The sequence below is a fragment of the Haliotis rubra genome, unplaced genomic scaffold, assembly GCF_003918875.1.
Source record: "Haliotis rubra isolate DU_JTF1 unplaced genomic scaffold, ASM391887v1 Scf1001, whole genome shotgun sequence".
NCBI lineage: Eukaryota > Metazoa > Mollusca > Gastropoda > Lepetellida > Haliotidae > Haliotis > Haliotis rubra.
The window spans coordinates 221950-238770 of NW_025764895.1; the positions used below are offsets into that span (position 1 = coordinate 221950).

At 38.7% G+C, this 16821-nt stretch overlaps 1 protein-coding gene across 1 annotated transcript; it reads right to left on the reverse strand.

Moving 5' to 3' along the window:
- Positions 1-7083: 7083 nt before the first annotated feature.
- LOC124267150 lies at positions 7084-15274 on the reverse strand. Its single transcript, XM_046702044.1, has 5 exons — positions 14566-15274; positions 12242-12396; positions 10600-10688; positions 8576-8768; positions 7084-7628 (listed from the first exon to the last, which is right to left on the reverse strand). Exons 1-5 carry the CDS (start codon positions 14870-14872, stop codon positions 7512-7514), a joined length of 861 nt encoding a protein of 286 aa, XP_046558000.1. The 5' UTR covers positions 14873-15274; the 3' UTR covers positions 7084-7511.
- Positions 15275-16821: the final 1547 nt, after the last annotated feature.

Sequence of the window (16821 nt, forward strand, 5' to 3'; positions counted from 1 at the left end):
CGATATAGCATCCGGTACACACACAAATAAACGATATAGCATCCGGTACACACACAAATAAACGATATAGCATCCGGTACACACACAAATAAACGATATAGCATCCGGTACACACACAAATAAACGATATAGCATCCATGATAATATCCACAATAAACAAATAAACGATATAGCATCCAGTACACACACAAATAAACGATATAGCATCCAGTACACAAACAAATAAACGATATAGCATCCATGATACACAAATAAACGATATCCGGCATCCAGACATAATACACAAATAAACGATATAGCATCCGGTACACACACAAATAAACGATATAGCATCCGGTACACACAAATAAACGATATAGCATCAGGTACACACACACAAATAAACGATATAGCATCCGGTACACACACAAATAAACGATATAGCATCCAGTGCACACACAAATAAACGATATAGCATTTGGTACACACACAAATAAACGATATAGCATCCATACACAAATAAACGATATAGCATCCGGTACACACACAAATAAACGATATAGCATCCAGTACACACACAAATAAACGATATAGCATCCAGTACACACACAAATAAACGATATAGCATCCAGTGCACACACAAATAAACGATATAGCATCCAGTACACACACAAATAAACGATATAGCATCCGGTGACACACAAATAAACGATATAGCATCCGGTCCACACACAAATAAACGATATAGCATCCAGTGCACACACAAATAAACGATATAGCATCTGGTACACACACAAATAAACGATATGGCATCTGGTACACACACAAATACACGATATAGCATCCAGTACACACACAAATAAAACGATATAGCATCCGGGTACACACACAAATACGACGATTAACGATATTACACAAATAAACGATATAGCATCTGGACACACACAAATAAACGATATAGCATCCGGTACACACACAAATAAACGATATAGCATCCAGTACACATACAAATAAACGATATAGCATCCGGTACACACACAAATAAACGATATAGCATCCGGTACACACACAAATAAACGATATAGCATCCAGTACACACAAATAAACGATATAGCATCCGGTACACACACAAAATAAACGATATAGCATCCGGTACACACATAAATACACGATATAGCATCTGGTACACACAAATAAACGATATAGCATCCAGTGCACACACAAATAAACGATATAGCATCCGGTACACACAAATAAACGATATAGCATCCAGTACACACACAAATAAACGATATAGCATCGGTACACAATACACAAATAAACGATATAGCATCCGGTACACACATAAATAAACGATATAGCATCCGGTACACACACAAATACACGATATAGCATCCGGATTGCAGCATACAATAACAATATAAACGATATGGCATCTGGTACGCACAAATAAACGATATAGCATCCGGTACACAAATAAACGATATAGCATCCATACATACATAAATAAGCGATATAGCATCCGTCCACAATTACACAAAATAATAAACGATATAGCATCTGGTACACACACAAATAAACGATATAGCATCCGGTACACACAACAAATAAACGATATATAGCATCCGGTACACACACAAATAAACGATATAGCATCCGGTACAATACACAAATAAACGATAGCATCTGGCACCAATACAGATAATAAATAAACGATATAGCATCCGGTACACACAATAAACGATATAGCATCCAGTGAAACACAAATAAACGATATAGCATCCATGGTACACAACATAAATAAAACGATATAGCATCCGGTACACACACAAATAAACGATATAGCATCCGGTACACACACAAATAAACGATATAGCATCCAGTGCACACACAAATAAACGATATAGCATAATAAACATAGCATCCGGCACAAATAAACGATATAGCATCCGGCACACACAAATAAACGATATAGCATCCGGTAATAATGCACACAAATAAACGATATAGCATCCGGTACACACACAAATAAACGATATAGCATCCGGTACACACACAAATAAACGATATAGCATCCGGTACACACACAAATAAACGATATAGCATCTGGTACACACACAAATAAACGATATAGCATCCAGTACACAAATAAACGATATAGCATCCGGTACACACACAAATAAACGATATAGCATCCAGTACACACACAAATAAACGATATAGCATCCAGTACGCACACAAATAAACGATATAGCATCCGGTACACACAAATAAACGATAAAGCATCCGGTACACACACAAATAAACGATATAGCATCTGGTACACACACAAATAAACGATATAGCATCCAGTACACACACAAATAAACGATATAGCATCCAGTGCAGACAAATAAACGATGTAGCATCCAGGACACACAAATAAACGATATAGCATCCAGTACACACACAAATAAACGATATAGCATCCGGATAAACGATATAGCATCCAGTACACACAAATAAACATATATAGCATCCGGTACACACACAAATAAACGATATAGCATCCGGTACACACACAAATAAACGATATAGCATCCAGTACACACACAAATAAACGCTATAGCATCCGCTACACACACAAATAAACGATATAGCATCCAGTACACATACAAATAAACGATATAGCATCCAGTACACACACAAATAAACGATATGGCATCCGGTACACACACAAATAAACGATATAGCATCCGGTACACTCACAAATACACGATATAGCATCCGGTACACACACAAATAAAGGATATAAAGCATCCAGTACACACACAAATACACGATATAGCATCTGGTACGCACACAAATAAACGATATAGCATCTGGTACACACACAAATAAACGATATGGCATCCGGTACACACACAAATAAACGATATAGCATCCAGTACACACACAAATACACGACATAGCATCTGGTACACACACAAATAAACGATATAGCATCTGGTACACACACAAATAAACGATATAGCATCCGGTACACACACAAATAAACGATATAGCATCCGGTACACACAAATAAACGATAAAGCATCCAGTACAGACACAAATAAACGATATAGCATCCAGTGCACACACAAATGAACGATATAGCACCCATGAAACACAAATAAACAATATAGCATCCAGTACACACACAAATAAACGATATAGCATCCGGTACACACACAAATACACGATATAGCATCCGGTACACACACAAATAAACGATATAGCATCCAGTACACACACAAATAAACGATATAGCATTCGGTACACATACAAATAAACGATATAGCATCCGGTACACACACAAATAAACGATATAGCATCCGGTACACACACAAATAAACGATATAGCATCCGGTACACACACAAATAAACGATATAGCATCCGGTACACTAACAAATAAACGATATAGCATCCAGTACACACACAAATAAACGATATAGCATCCAGTACACACACAAATAAACGATATAGGATCCAGTGCACACAAAAAACCAATATAGCATCCAGTACGCACACAAATAAACGACATAGCATCTGGTACACACACAAATCAGCGATAAAGCATTTGGTACACACATAAATAAACGACATAGCATCTGGTACACACACAAATAAACGATATAGCATCCAGTACACAACAAAAATAAAGACAAATAAACGATGTAGCATCCAGGACACACAAATAAACGATATAGCATCCAGTGCACACACAAATACACGATATAGCACCCAGGACACACAAATAAACAATATAGCATCCGGTACACACACAAATAAACGATATAGCATCCGGTACACACACATAAACGATATAGCATCCAGTACACACGCTAATAAACGATATAGCATTCGGTACACACACTAATAAACGACATAGCATCCGGTACACAGACATATATACGATATAACATCCAGTACACACACAAATAAACGATATAGTACTCAGTGCACACAAATAACCGATATAGCACCCAGGACACACAAATAAACGATATAGCATTCGGTACGCACACAAATAAACAATATCGCATCCGGTACACACACAAATAAACGATATAGCATCCGGTACACACACAAATAAACGATATAGCATCCGGTACACACACAAATAAACGATTCAGCATCCAGTACACACACAAATAAACGATATAGCATCCAGGACACACCGATAAACGATATACCATCAAGTACATACCCAAATAAACGATGTACCATCCAGGACACACACAAATAAACGATATACAAACCAGGACAAACAAATAAACGATATGGCCTCCAGTACACACACAAATAAACGATATAGCATCCAGGACACACAAATAAACGACATATAGCTTCCAGTGCACACACAAATAAACGATAGATAGCATCCAGTACACACACAAATAAACGATAGATAGCATCCAGTACACACACAAATAAACGATGTATAGTATCCAGTGCACACACAAATAAAGGATATATAGCATCCAGTACACGCACAAATGAACGATAGAGCACCCAGTGCACACACACAAAAACGATAGAGCACCCAGTATTCGCAAAAATCATGCGACAGCAAAAGGTTCACGCACAAAGTGTACGATTTAGCATCTAGTAAACACACGAAGTGTACGATTAGTAATTTAATACACCAACAAAGTGTACAATTTAGCATCTAGCGCACACACAAAGCGTACGATTTAGCATCTGGTACACACACGAAAATATACGATATAGCTTCAAGTATGTACAGGAACTTTCGATAGCATCTAGTACACACAAACAAAGTGTACGATTTAGCATCTAGTGCACACACAAAGTGTACGATTTAGCATCTAGTGCACACACAAAGTGTACGATTTAGCATCTAGTACACACACAAAGTGTACGATTTAGCATCTAGTGCACACACAAAGTGTACGATTTAGCATCTAGAACACACACAAAGTGTACGATTTAGCATCTAGTACACACACAAAGTGGACGATTTAGCATCTAGTGCACACGACCATTTAGGTCACATAACGACCTTATAGAAATCACTGGAATAAATCCCACTGCCGGAAGCAACAATAACAACAGCTTCCTCTCTGAGCAGGTCAAATTACACAGCCCAAGTTCAAGGTGTGAGTTCAAATCCACACTCAGCGCTTTAAACTTTTGTGACCCACAATAACTAAAAGTTAATTAATGTGACATTTTAATTAACAAAAACACATCCTCATAACACAGCAGGCACCAACACAAACGTAAAGTAAAACTACTTGGTTAACAACCTGCCATAGAATTACTATCTTATTTATTTACAAGCAAAGAGAGATACAACAGCCAAATTGGACACGACAAATATGACCTGTGTGTCAATGTTAGATAAAATATACTCATTGTCAACGTCGGGTTTAGTGGACTCATAGCTTTGATTGTCAACATCTGCTTTATATACACCTGACTGTACATGTCTTTGATATCAACGTCAGATATAACATACACATGACCTTAATATCAACGTCAGATATAAAATACACATGGCTTTGATATCAACGTCAGATATAACATACTAATGACATTGATATCAAGGCCAGATATAATATACTCATGACATGGATATCAACGTCAGATATAATGTACTCATGGCTTTGATATCAACGTCAGATATAACATACTAATGACATTGATATCAAGGCCAGAAATAACATACTCATGACATGGATATCAACGTCAGATATAACATACTAATGACATGGATATCAAGGACAGATATAATATACTCATGACTTTGACATCAATGTCAGATATAACATACTCATGACTTTGATATCAACGTCAGATATAATATACTCATGACATTGATATCAACGTCAGATATAACATACTCATGACTTTGATATCAACGTCAGATATAACATACTCATGACTTTGATATCAACGTCAGATATAACATACCCACGACTTTGATATCAACGTTAGATATGATATACTCATGACATGGATATCAACGTCAGATATAATGTACTCATGACTTTGATATCAACGTCAGATATAACATACCCATGACTTTGATATCAACGTCAGATATGATATACTCATGACATGGATATCAACGTCAGGTATAACATACTCATGACTTGGATATCAACGTCAGATATAACATACTCATGACTTTGATATCAACGTCAGATATAACATACTCATGACTTTGATATCAACGACTTTGATATCAACGTCAGATATGATATCAACGTCAGATATGATATACTCATGACATGGATATCAACGTCAGATATAACATACTCATGACTTTGATATCAACGTCAGATATAACATACTCATGACTTTGATATCAACGTCAGATATAATATACTCATGACTTTGATATCAACGTCAGATATAATGTACTCATGACTTTGATATCAACGTCAGATATAACATACCCATGACTTTGATATCAACGTCAGTCATACCATGACTTTGATATCAACGTCAGATATAAATATACTCATGACTTTGATATCAACGTCAGATAACATATGACTTTGATATACTCAGATATGATTTACTCATGACATGGATATCAACGTCAGATATAACATACTCATGACTTTGATATCAACGTCAGATATGATATACTCATGACTTTGATATCAACGTCAGATATAACATACTCATGACTTTGATATCAACGTCAGATATAATATACTCATGACTTTGATATCAACGTCAGATATAATATACTCATGACTTTGATATCAACGTCAGATATAACATACTTTTGACTTTGATATCAACGTCAGATATAACATACTTTTGACTTTGATATCAACGTCAGATATAATATACTCATGACATGGATATCAACGTCAGATATAATGTACTCATGGCTTTGAAATCAACGTCAGATATAACATACCCATGACTTTGATATCAACGTCAGATATAACATACTCATGGCTTTAATATACTCATGACTTTGATATAAACGTCAGATATAATATACTCATGATATAACATACTCATGACCTGGATATCAACGTCAGATATGATATATACTCACGACTTTGATATCAACGTCAGATATAATACTACTTTGATATCAACGTCAGATATCATGACTTTGATATCAACGTCAGATATGATATACTCATGACTTTGATATCAACGTCAGATATAATTTACTCATGATATTGACATCACGTCAGATATGATATACTCATGACTTTGATATAAACGTCAGATATAATATACACAGGACGTTGATATCAACGTCAGATATAATCTACATATGCTTTGATATCAACGTCAGATATAACATACTTTTGACATTGATATCAAGGCCAGATATAATGTACTGAAGTCTTTGATCTCAACGTCAGCTTTAATGTACTCATTTCATAGATGGCAATGTAACAATAGTGTGCACATACAACGGAGAATAAACATCATAGTATACACACACGAGTTCCAGTCAGTATAAGGCGTGACTAGTACAGTATCAGTGATAGCGACCTCCTATACTTGTCTATATGCTAATGATGATTTCATCAACTGCGTGAACTTTTTCCATCAGCCATTTTGTTGTTGGTTGCAGAGAACGTCTTTGAGTGAAGGACTTGAAGTGAGCCCCGTCCACATAGATCTGAGATAACAAGACAGTGAGTGGGTCAGTTGATTTGAGTGTCTGTTCGTTTGCTTGTTGTTTAAAGTCGAACTCCGCAATAGTCCAGCAATATGGCGTCGGTTTGTAAATAATCGAGTCTGGGTCAGACAATCCTGTGATCAACATCATGAGCATCGACCTACACAATTGCGATACGATAAAATGTGTCGTTCAAGTCAGAGAGCCTGACCGCCTAAGTCGTATCTTTCGATTATTAACTGACCACCGCCATATAGCTGGAATGTTACTGAATTCGGCCTTCAACAACAAACAAAGGAAGAGACTTCTGAAATTCGAAGTTCCGACACAAAACGTGTATCCTTCAAACACTACGTTTCACCATATACGTTTATCTGAACATTAGCTATGACATGAAGACACGCTTTAAACGTGAAACTTTTATACCAAATTGAGAAAGTTATCATCAACAAAACTGAACTTTATAAAATGTGGGCGTTGGGGTGTTTTAATGTATGTTGTCATAGTTTGATATTATATAGTGTAAGAAGCCCGAATTTGCCGAAAACGGTAAACTTCTGTTATAACGAAATCAAAGAGACCACTAATTTTAGTTCGATAGTACCGTAGTTCGTTATACGCATTTCGACTAAAATACTGCAAGAGGCGGGGACCGAAAACTAAATCTTTCAGTTCTGTATAGGCGAGTTTGCTGTAAACGTAGTTACTACACTCCTAAGGGCGGCTTAAAGCCATACCAGTTGGGATTCGGATAAACATTTCACCTTCGATAAAATGGTACAGCCTTCTGTTGTTTTTCACAAATCAACACCCTGCATTGGTTTGACTACCTTAAAAAACAACATTTCCCCCCTTCCTTGAACCAGTTAACTTTAACTAAATTCTCAGTCACAGATCACTCACTCACTCACTCACTTCACCGCCTTCATATATAATTGTCCGCTTACCTCAAACGTGTTCGCTGTTATTTGGATTGTAAGATTAAACTGTTGATTGGCCACAAACGGAAATACATCATTTATATATTCTTCACTTTCCCAATATGTGCCGTAAGTGTTGAAAACTGTGCACTGGCAAGAAAATCTTGGCCCAATTACCAAAGACTTGACAGCCCCGTCATAGCACAAGTAGAAAACGGCGCTGAAACAACGAAACATGTTTTATGTTATGTATGGTGGCTGATTAGGGCCATCGCTTTCTCGCCTTAAAATTCGGAGGCGAGAAATGACCCTAATCAGCCACCATAGTTATGCCCTATCCTTTGTCCAGTGTTATACTCAAGCTCTATGCTACGTTCTATGTTTTTCACATTGGTATTGACCCGTGAAGATCCGGGATAGAATAGGGCTTCAGCAACCCATGCTTGCCACAAAAGGCGACTATGCTTGTCGTAAGAGGCGACTAACGGGATCGGGTGGTAAGGCTCGCTGACTTGGTTGACACATGTCATCGGTTCCCAGTTGCGCAGATCGATGTTCATGCTGTTGATCACTGGATTTTCTGGTCCACACTCGATTATTTACAGACCGCCGCCATATAGCTGGAATATTGCTGAGTGCGGCGTAAAACTAAACTCACTCACTCACATTGGTATTCAGTATAATTTCAATAAATGAGTGAATTTGTGGTAACGTTTCTTTGATTTGCTTTTTGTTTAACGTCACACTATATACAATATTCAAGCTATATGATGTCGGTCTGTAAATACTCGATTCTGGACCAGAGAAATCAGTGATTGATATCATGAGCATCGATCTACGCGGCTGGAGCACGATGACATGCTGAACCCAGTGAGCGAGCCTGACCAACCGATACCGTCTCTACTAACAATGGTCGCTGAAGACCAGTTCTAACTGAGAACGCGACTTTCAGCGGTATTCATCGCGTTAATTTAACGCAAGATGGGTGGTGGGGTAGCCAAGTGGTTTTGTCGTCCGAAAACCCCGGATTCGACTCTCAACATGGGTAAAATGTGGGAAGCCCATTTGTTTGTCCCCCGCTGTGATATTGCTGAAATATTGCTAGGAGCGGCGTAAAACTGTTTACCATGTAGGTGAAACCAACAAGGACGGATGTGTTCCTGATAAACCTAGGAACATGGCGGAGAACAGGGATTCAAAACCACGATCATGGGTGTCTTGCCTGCCAAAGGGGAACTGCGGCTCCTCAGGCAACTGGCATGTGTTTAGTACCCCAAAATACGGGCATCAATGTGCCGGGGATAAAAACGTGACAACAAAAGTTCCATTTATGTACTTGCATCAAAGACATAACAAGAAAAACGATTGAACTTATTTCACATCCACGGGAAATCTAATGTGTTTGCTGTCAGCAATTTTTGAATCGTATAAATATGACTTCTTTGATGTCATCATTCTTCATGTAAAGATAATCGAGTCTGGGCCAGACAGTCCAGTGATTTACATCATTAGGATCCATCTAAGCATCTGGGATACGATGTGTCAGCCATATCAGTGACGCTGACCATCGTATTACGTTATTCGTCTCTTACAAGTGTAACAAGTGTCACGGAATGGTGTTGGTGTGAAATAGTGATGATACCAAGTGTTAAAGAAAAAGGTGAGCGCATCCTGCTCTACAGTGGCATACACGTCCCCTGTCGATCGTCTACAGGAGACCCGTGAAGATCCGAGTTAGACTTGGTTTTCAGAAACCCATGATTGCCGTAAGAGGCGACGAACGGGATCATGTGGTCAGGCTCTCTGACTTGGTTGACGCATGACATCGCCTTCGTATCCCAATTGCGATGAATGCTGTTGATCATTGGATTGTCTGGTCCAGACTCGATTATTTACAGATCCCCATCATATAGCTGGAATATTGCTGAGTGCGGCTTTAACCAACCAACCAACCAACCAACAACCAACCAAAAATCTACAGGATATAAACTTGTATTATAACACGTATAGGTAAATTGATACAGAGAAAGGAGAATTATTCAGGGAAATACCTGGCAATACCGTCAAGTTGTCCGAGAACCGTCAGCGTCATTCCTGTGTGCAGCTCGGAACTGAAGAAGACAGTGTGCGTTTTCGCTACCTGGAAGAGAATATTTGTCCGATAAAGTGGACCCTGTAAACACCACTCGGTTAAATCGGTGGGTATGGTTCTGTACATAATTTAGCAATGCTCAAGTGACATAGTGAGTAAGCGAGTGAATTTAGTTTTACGTCGCTAATATTCCATCAATATCACGGCGGGGGACACCAGAAATGGGCTACACACATAGTACCCATGTGGGAATCGAACCCGGGTTTTCAGCGTGACGAACGAACGTTTAAACCACTGGGCTACCCCACCGCCCGGGAGTAATGTAACAATGATACATTTTAGATTCATACACAGACGAGTGTACACTGAACCACGAGACTAAAACATGACCCCAAGGCATGATGTATATACATGTTTTTTCTTTGTTTTATTCGTTATTTCTGGTTATCGTTTAGTTCCTCACTTAGAACTAGGGCTGCGTAATATAACCGATTTACCGGTATTTACCGGTTCAAACATGAAAACGATACGTATTGCGATACGCTGATCGAAAACCGGTATTTTGAAATGCATTCGGAAAACTTTGTAACACTCGGAAATCTTCGGATATTTCCGTTTTTAAATTGTTCCTTTCCTTGTTTCATTTGTGCCAAACATTATTCACATTTATATTTTGCCATGATTAAAAGTTTTCCTAAAGCCTAATCAAGCATTGTGATTTTGTTGTGTTTTTGCTTTACAAATCAAGCATTAACTCTATTATAAGTAGTTTTTTTGTTAAAAATATATCTTGCAATATATTGCAATACATATCGCAATACATGCTTTCGCATCACAATATATCGCAATACGAAAATTCCCTGCAATACCCACCCCTGCTTAGAACTATTTCAACGGTTAAATTTCAACTTTATATGAGTTACAGAAATGCCAAATGACCTCACGATAACCTATTTACGTAGTCGCCTCTTGTTTCTAACATGGGTTGCCGATTACCCGGATCGTCTTGTGGAACTGCCTTCTTTAAACTTCCATAGCTCACTAACCCAGTAGTCTCAATAGGAACGCATGTTTGTCAAATATTTGAGATAACAAGCTCTGAAAACTGCATAATGACGTTTTTGATTCCTATTCCTGGAACATTTTGGAAGACACATTCGTACAGTCACGAATCACTGGAGTGAGTGAGTGAATGAGTATGATTTAACGCCGCTTTTAGCAATATTCCAGCAATAGCACGGCGGGGAACACCAGAAATGGGTTTCACACATTGTACCCATGTGGGGAATCGAACCGGGGTCTTCAGCGTGACGAGCGAACGCTTTAACCATTAGGCTACCCCACCGTCCCTCACAAATCACTGGAAGTGACCACACTGAATCAGAGTCTGCCCTGACGGATTAAACATACACATTCTTTTGGTTGTTGTTTAACGCCGAACCCAGCAATATTCCAGCTATATGGCATAAGTCTATATAGTGGCAGTCGGTATATATTCATCTTCGATGTAACTATATAGTGGCAGTCGGTATATAATCAGGTCAGACAAACCAGTGATCAACATCATCAGCATAAATACATAAGCGAATTAGAAGACCTACTGCGTTATGTTCGAATGAATGGACACAATTTCGAACTCCCAGATGTTTCCATCGTCCATTGTCCAAACACTCCTGTTGGACGCCAGGGTACATAAACGATGTTCCATCCCGGCACAAGGGCGCCATCACCATGGATACGTTCAGAGAACAGTCAACTGTACCAAAACACATTTTGCAATTAAAAACTGATGTAAGAAAACAGACACGTTCCGTAGCTGGATTATATATATCACGCATTTGGTGCGAATTAGGTCAGGATTCCACACAAGATCAGGCCTAAGGCACATAACTTCGTAAACCGAATACCTGTCGATATTGCAAGAAACCATTGAATTAATGCACGAAGAACAAGAGGATAATATATCAAGAACAAAATACATTATGAAGTAGAGGCGAGGTGAGGTGAAATTGGGTTTTACGTCGTGCTTGAGAATATTTCGCTCTTGTGACGACGTGCATGCGTGTGTATGTGTAGGTGCGGCTGCTTGTACTAGCCCAGACTTAAGCTGGTTTTATAGTGCTAGCCCACTGAGATACCATGCCGCAGTGAAGCATGAATACCCCACTCAGACACATTATACTGACTCCGAGCCGACCAGTCCTTGTTGTACCCATTAATGCCGAGCGCCAGGCAGGGACCAACAAGTACCATATTTTAACGTCTTTTGGTATGACGCGGTCGGGGATCGAACCCGCGACCTTCCGCTCTCCGGGCGGACGCTCTAACCACTACACCACGGAGGCGGTCCTATGAAGCAGATAATGCATATGGAAAGAGATCGGCCAGGACGTGAAGATAGCACATCGGATATACTACATCTTGATAATATGTCAAAAAGAGAAAATGATAAGACATCAATGATACAATTGTCCAGCAAGAGGAAAATATAAGTACTTAACATTAAGAGTCAAGTAGATGTGTAACGATTCTAAGATACATCCGAAAAAGGACAAGATACGTCAAAATAAGACTTCAAGAATTTGATAATAAATCAAGAGAGTACTCATACACCAGGGAAAGAGGACACAGAGCAAACAGAATACATAGATACAGATACAGATACAGATACAGATACAGATACAGATACAGATACAGAAGATCACATATGTAGACGGCGATAACACAGAAAGGGGAAGATAATATATCAGAGAGAAAATAAGAAATAATCAATAATATACTCATGCCAATAATGGTTGTCACCCCCTTCAATTTCTTTTATTGGAGAGGGGGTGTGGGGTTTGGGTGGGGGGGGATGACAACCATTATTGGCATGAGTATATATCAGAAAGAAATGTCTTTGAACGACATTTAGAAGTGATATACATATGGTTTCAGAACTTATGACAACTTCTTTTTGTAAGTATCATAACATTTCGGAATATATTCTTACTCCTTCATCAGGTGATAAGATAAGATAGATAAGATTACAGATTGTAAGATAACACCTCGTGAAATGTAATATCAAGAGAATATAATATAACAAGGCATAAAAATGAATGCGCAACATGCTGGTAATACAATAGGAAAACATTCATCAGGAAGATAAAGTTTCAAGGAAGGATTCCTGGCTCCTGTCAGTTCGTTGATAGTGAAAACTAGAAATAATAAGGTCTTCTTTGTGAAGGGTTTTGTTAGAGATCTTTCACATAAAACATGAAAAAAAGTAAGTCTGACCTTTAAACTTCACCACACATAATTATGAATGAATGAATGAATGAGTTAAGAATTAACGTCACATCGGCAATATTTCAGCAATATCGTGACGAGAACATATTTGATACTGAAATGAAACATGTGTATATTATATAAACCTGTCGTCAAAGGACAGTAAAACAACTAGAATATCACAATAAGAGTTCAATAACTAGCGTGGAAAGTTAAAACTGATAGTACTATTTGGACAATACAATATATAAACAGGCTATAGATCGCCAACACCTGAAAGTAGATCACCATACCAGGGACCATGGGGACTTACAGTACCTTTGCTACCTGCATGGACACATAATTATGAACTAAAGCCTTTGTAATATGATATTTATTCCCGCTTGGAGATTGTTTTGATAGGAAATAATATCCAGCGGAGTGTTTCAAAGGGCAAATAATATCCAGCGGAGTGTTTTAAAGGGCAATAATATCCAGCGGAGTGTTTCAAAGGGCAATATTTACATATAGGAATTATATCTCCCATGAAGACGTTCTCCTCCGGAAGATGTTTGCTTCAGACACATTATTCGTTTATACCTTCCTCATACATTTACATGATAGTTTTCAAATTCTAAATCAGAAAATCTTTCCTTCTGTTTTATAAGTTTAGACATACCAATATAGGTCATCCATCCTGCCTCTTCTACGGCACTGACCACTGACCATGAAGGGATGGAGTAAAGCCTGCACTGGTTTGTTGAAGGTCGGACAGAAGCCTGTCGGCAGTCAGGGTCCAATCCGCATGCATTTATACAGTCAAGGCGATCCAAAGAAACGTTGGACAGCTCATTTCCATGGAATATATAGTTGTCTAATCCCTCATAGTAGAACAGGGTGAGGTTTTTGTCACATCCACAGAACACTTCCCAAACTCCAAGAAGAAGGAGAAAGCTTTTCATCAGCCAAAACAGCAGCATTGTCATACCACCCGGTTCCCAACTAACCAGCTTCTGCTACACTCTTGGCTTTTAGATATTATTGATCTTCTGAATATCCTCTTGCTGAAGTGGAGTCAACAACAAGCATGGTTACTACGGCCGTCAGTATCAATATTAGGGACGAGAATTGTATGGATGTCAACTTCTTTATAATGAGGAAAACTATGCAACAGCATCAACATGCATGAAGAAAGAGCAATTGAAGTGATCAAGCCCTTTCCAATTTCATAAGACGCCACGAAAAGTGCCCATTTTGCGATTCCAACTTTCTCACAGCATGCGTTTAGGAATCGATATTGAGTTGATACGATGCCACTTGTTTGCAGAATAGAGACCATTTGCTGTCATAAACACAAGCACAGGCCAGTCAATTGTTCACCAACAAGAACACGGGAACATATTGTGCAGGGGTTCCTTTCACGCAGCAACCTTTACTAAGGTTAACCTATATCCCATTCTTTAACATTGCGCTAACGTTACCTTAGTGACTTACCATCACCTTAGTGCTTTGTGAAAGGAGTCCCAGGTCAATATTTGAATTGCATCGGACATCTTTTTGTCACTAATTCGTCAGACTTTCTACTAAACTAACTACTAGAACATGGGGACATATCCGCATTTCAACCATGATTCGTTTTGAAAGTTAACGATAAGTACAGGTGTAAAAAGGTGAATGAACTTGTCCGGTAAAATGTATTATTGTATATAATTGTATAATTTGGCAGGGCAGGGCAGGGCAGGGCGTTGTGATGTATGATTACTGACTAAAAACAGCAAACAAGTCATGAGTAATGACCTTGATGATCTTAAACAAGATGTCAGTGTGTAAAGTTCGATAAACCTTATAACCAACAGATAGTGACCATTAACCAAGTACATGACTGTATAAAAGATGACTGTTTACCGGCAATCATGTATGGAAAAAGTGAACATATTCTAGTTATTTATACCTGTTTACCTTAGGTCGGTTACTTGAACTGTAATACGAAAATATTGATCTGCCACAAATGGAAACGTATAAACACATCCTTTCCAGTCTCAAGTGTCCTGACTGAGATGACAACTGTTGACGACTACACAATGAAGCATGTCGTGGTTGAATGCAGCGAGTCTATGAGCCCGTCCCACAAGGGATGCAACAGACTGAACAAAATGTAAACGATTGTTTTTCAAGACTATGTCAAGTCCTATGTTTTGCTTCATTGAATGTCATGCTTTACAGTATGTTCTGCAATGCTCGCTTGTATCTTAGTATGTGAAGGGCCAAGCGTTCGCTCGTCACGCCGAAGACCCGGGTTCGATTCCACACATGGGTACAATGTGTGAAGCCCATTTCCGCCCTGATATTCCTGGAATATTGCTAAAAGCGGCGTAAACCTAAACTCACTCACTCACTTTGTGTGTGAAGCCCATTTCTGGTGACATGTCATGCCCTACGTTTTGGCTCATTGAATGTTATGCTAAAAGCATATATTCAGTCACTATGTTGTATTTCTGTGAGTGAGTGAGTGAGTTAAGTTTTACGCTGTACTCAGCAATATTCCAGCCATATATCTGTAAATAATCGAGTCTGGACCAGACAATCCAGTGATCAACAGCATGAGCATCGATCTGCGCAATTGGGAACCGATGACATGTGTCAACCAAGTCAGCGAGCCTGACCACAAGCATGGGTTGCTGAAGGTACATTCTAACCCGGACCTTCACGGGTTGTATTTCTGTGTGCATAGATGTCGCTATAGACGTGAAATATAATCGTGAACGTGACGTTAAATAATTTTGTGTCACCTGTCTGTATGCACTTCTGTATCGCTGTGTTAAATGTTGCACTCAGGGCAGTGGCGTAATGATACTCAATCCGTTCTCTCCCGATATTGCTGGATTATTCACTCACGAACGCCGTTTCAGGGCTAATCCTTGCTCCTTCATCAGGT

What these genes read in the sequence shown, in the direction of transcription:
- LOC124267150 (XM_046702044.1), bottom strand. Translation starts at nt 14,872, where the DNA reads ATGACAATGCTGCTGTTTTGGCTGATGAAAAGCTTTCTCCTTCTTCTT. An exon ending in AGGATGGATGACCTATATTG is followed by an intron (nt 12,397 to 14,565) that starts GTATGTCTAAAC and finishes GTTTTGGTACAG; the next exon opens with TTGACTGTTCTCTGAACGTA. An exon ending in ATTCATTCGAACATAACGCA is followed by an intron (nt 10,689 to 12,241) that starts GTAGGTCTTCTA and finishes ATTCTCTTCCAG; the next exon opens with GTAGCGAAAACGCACACTGT.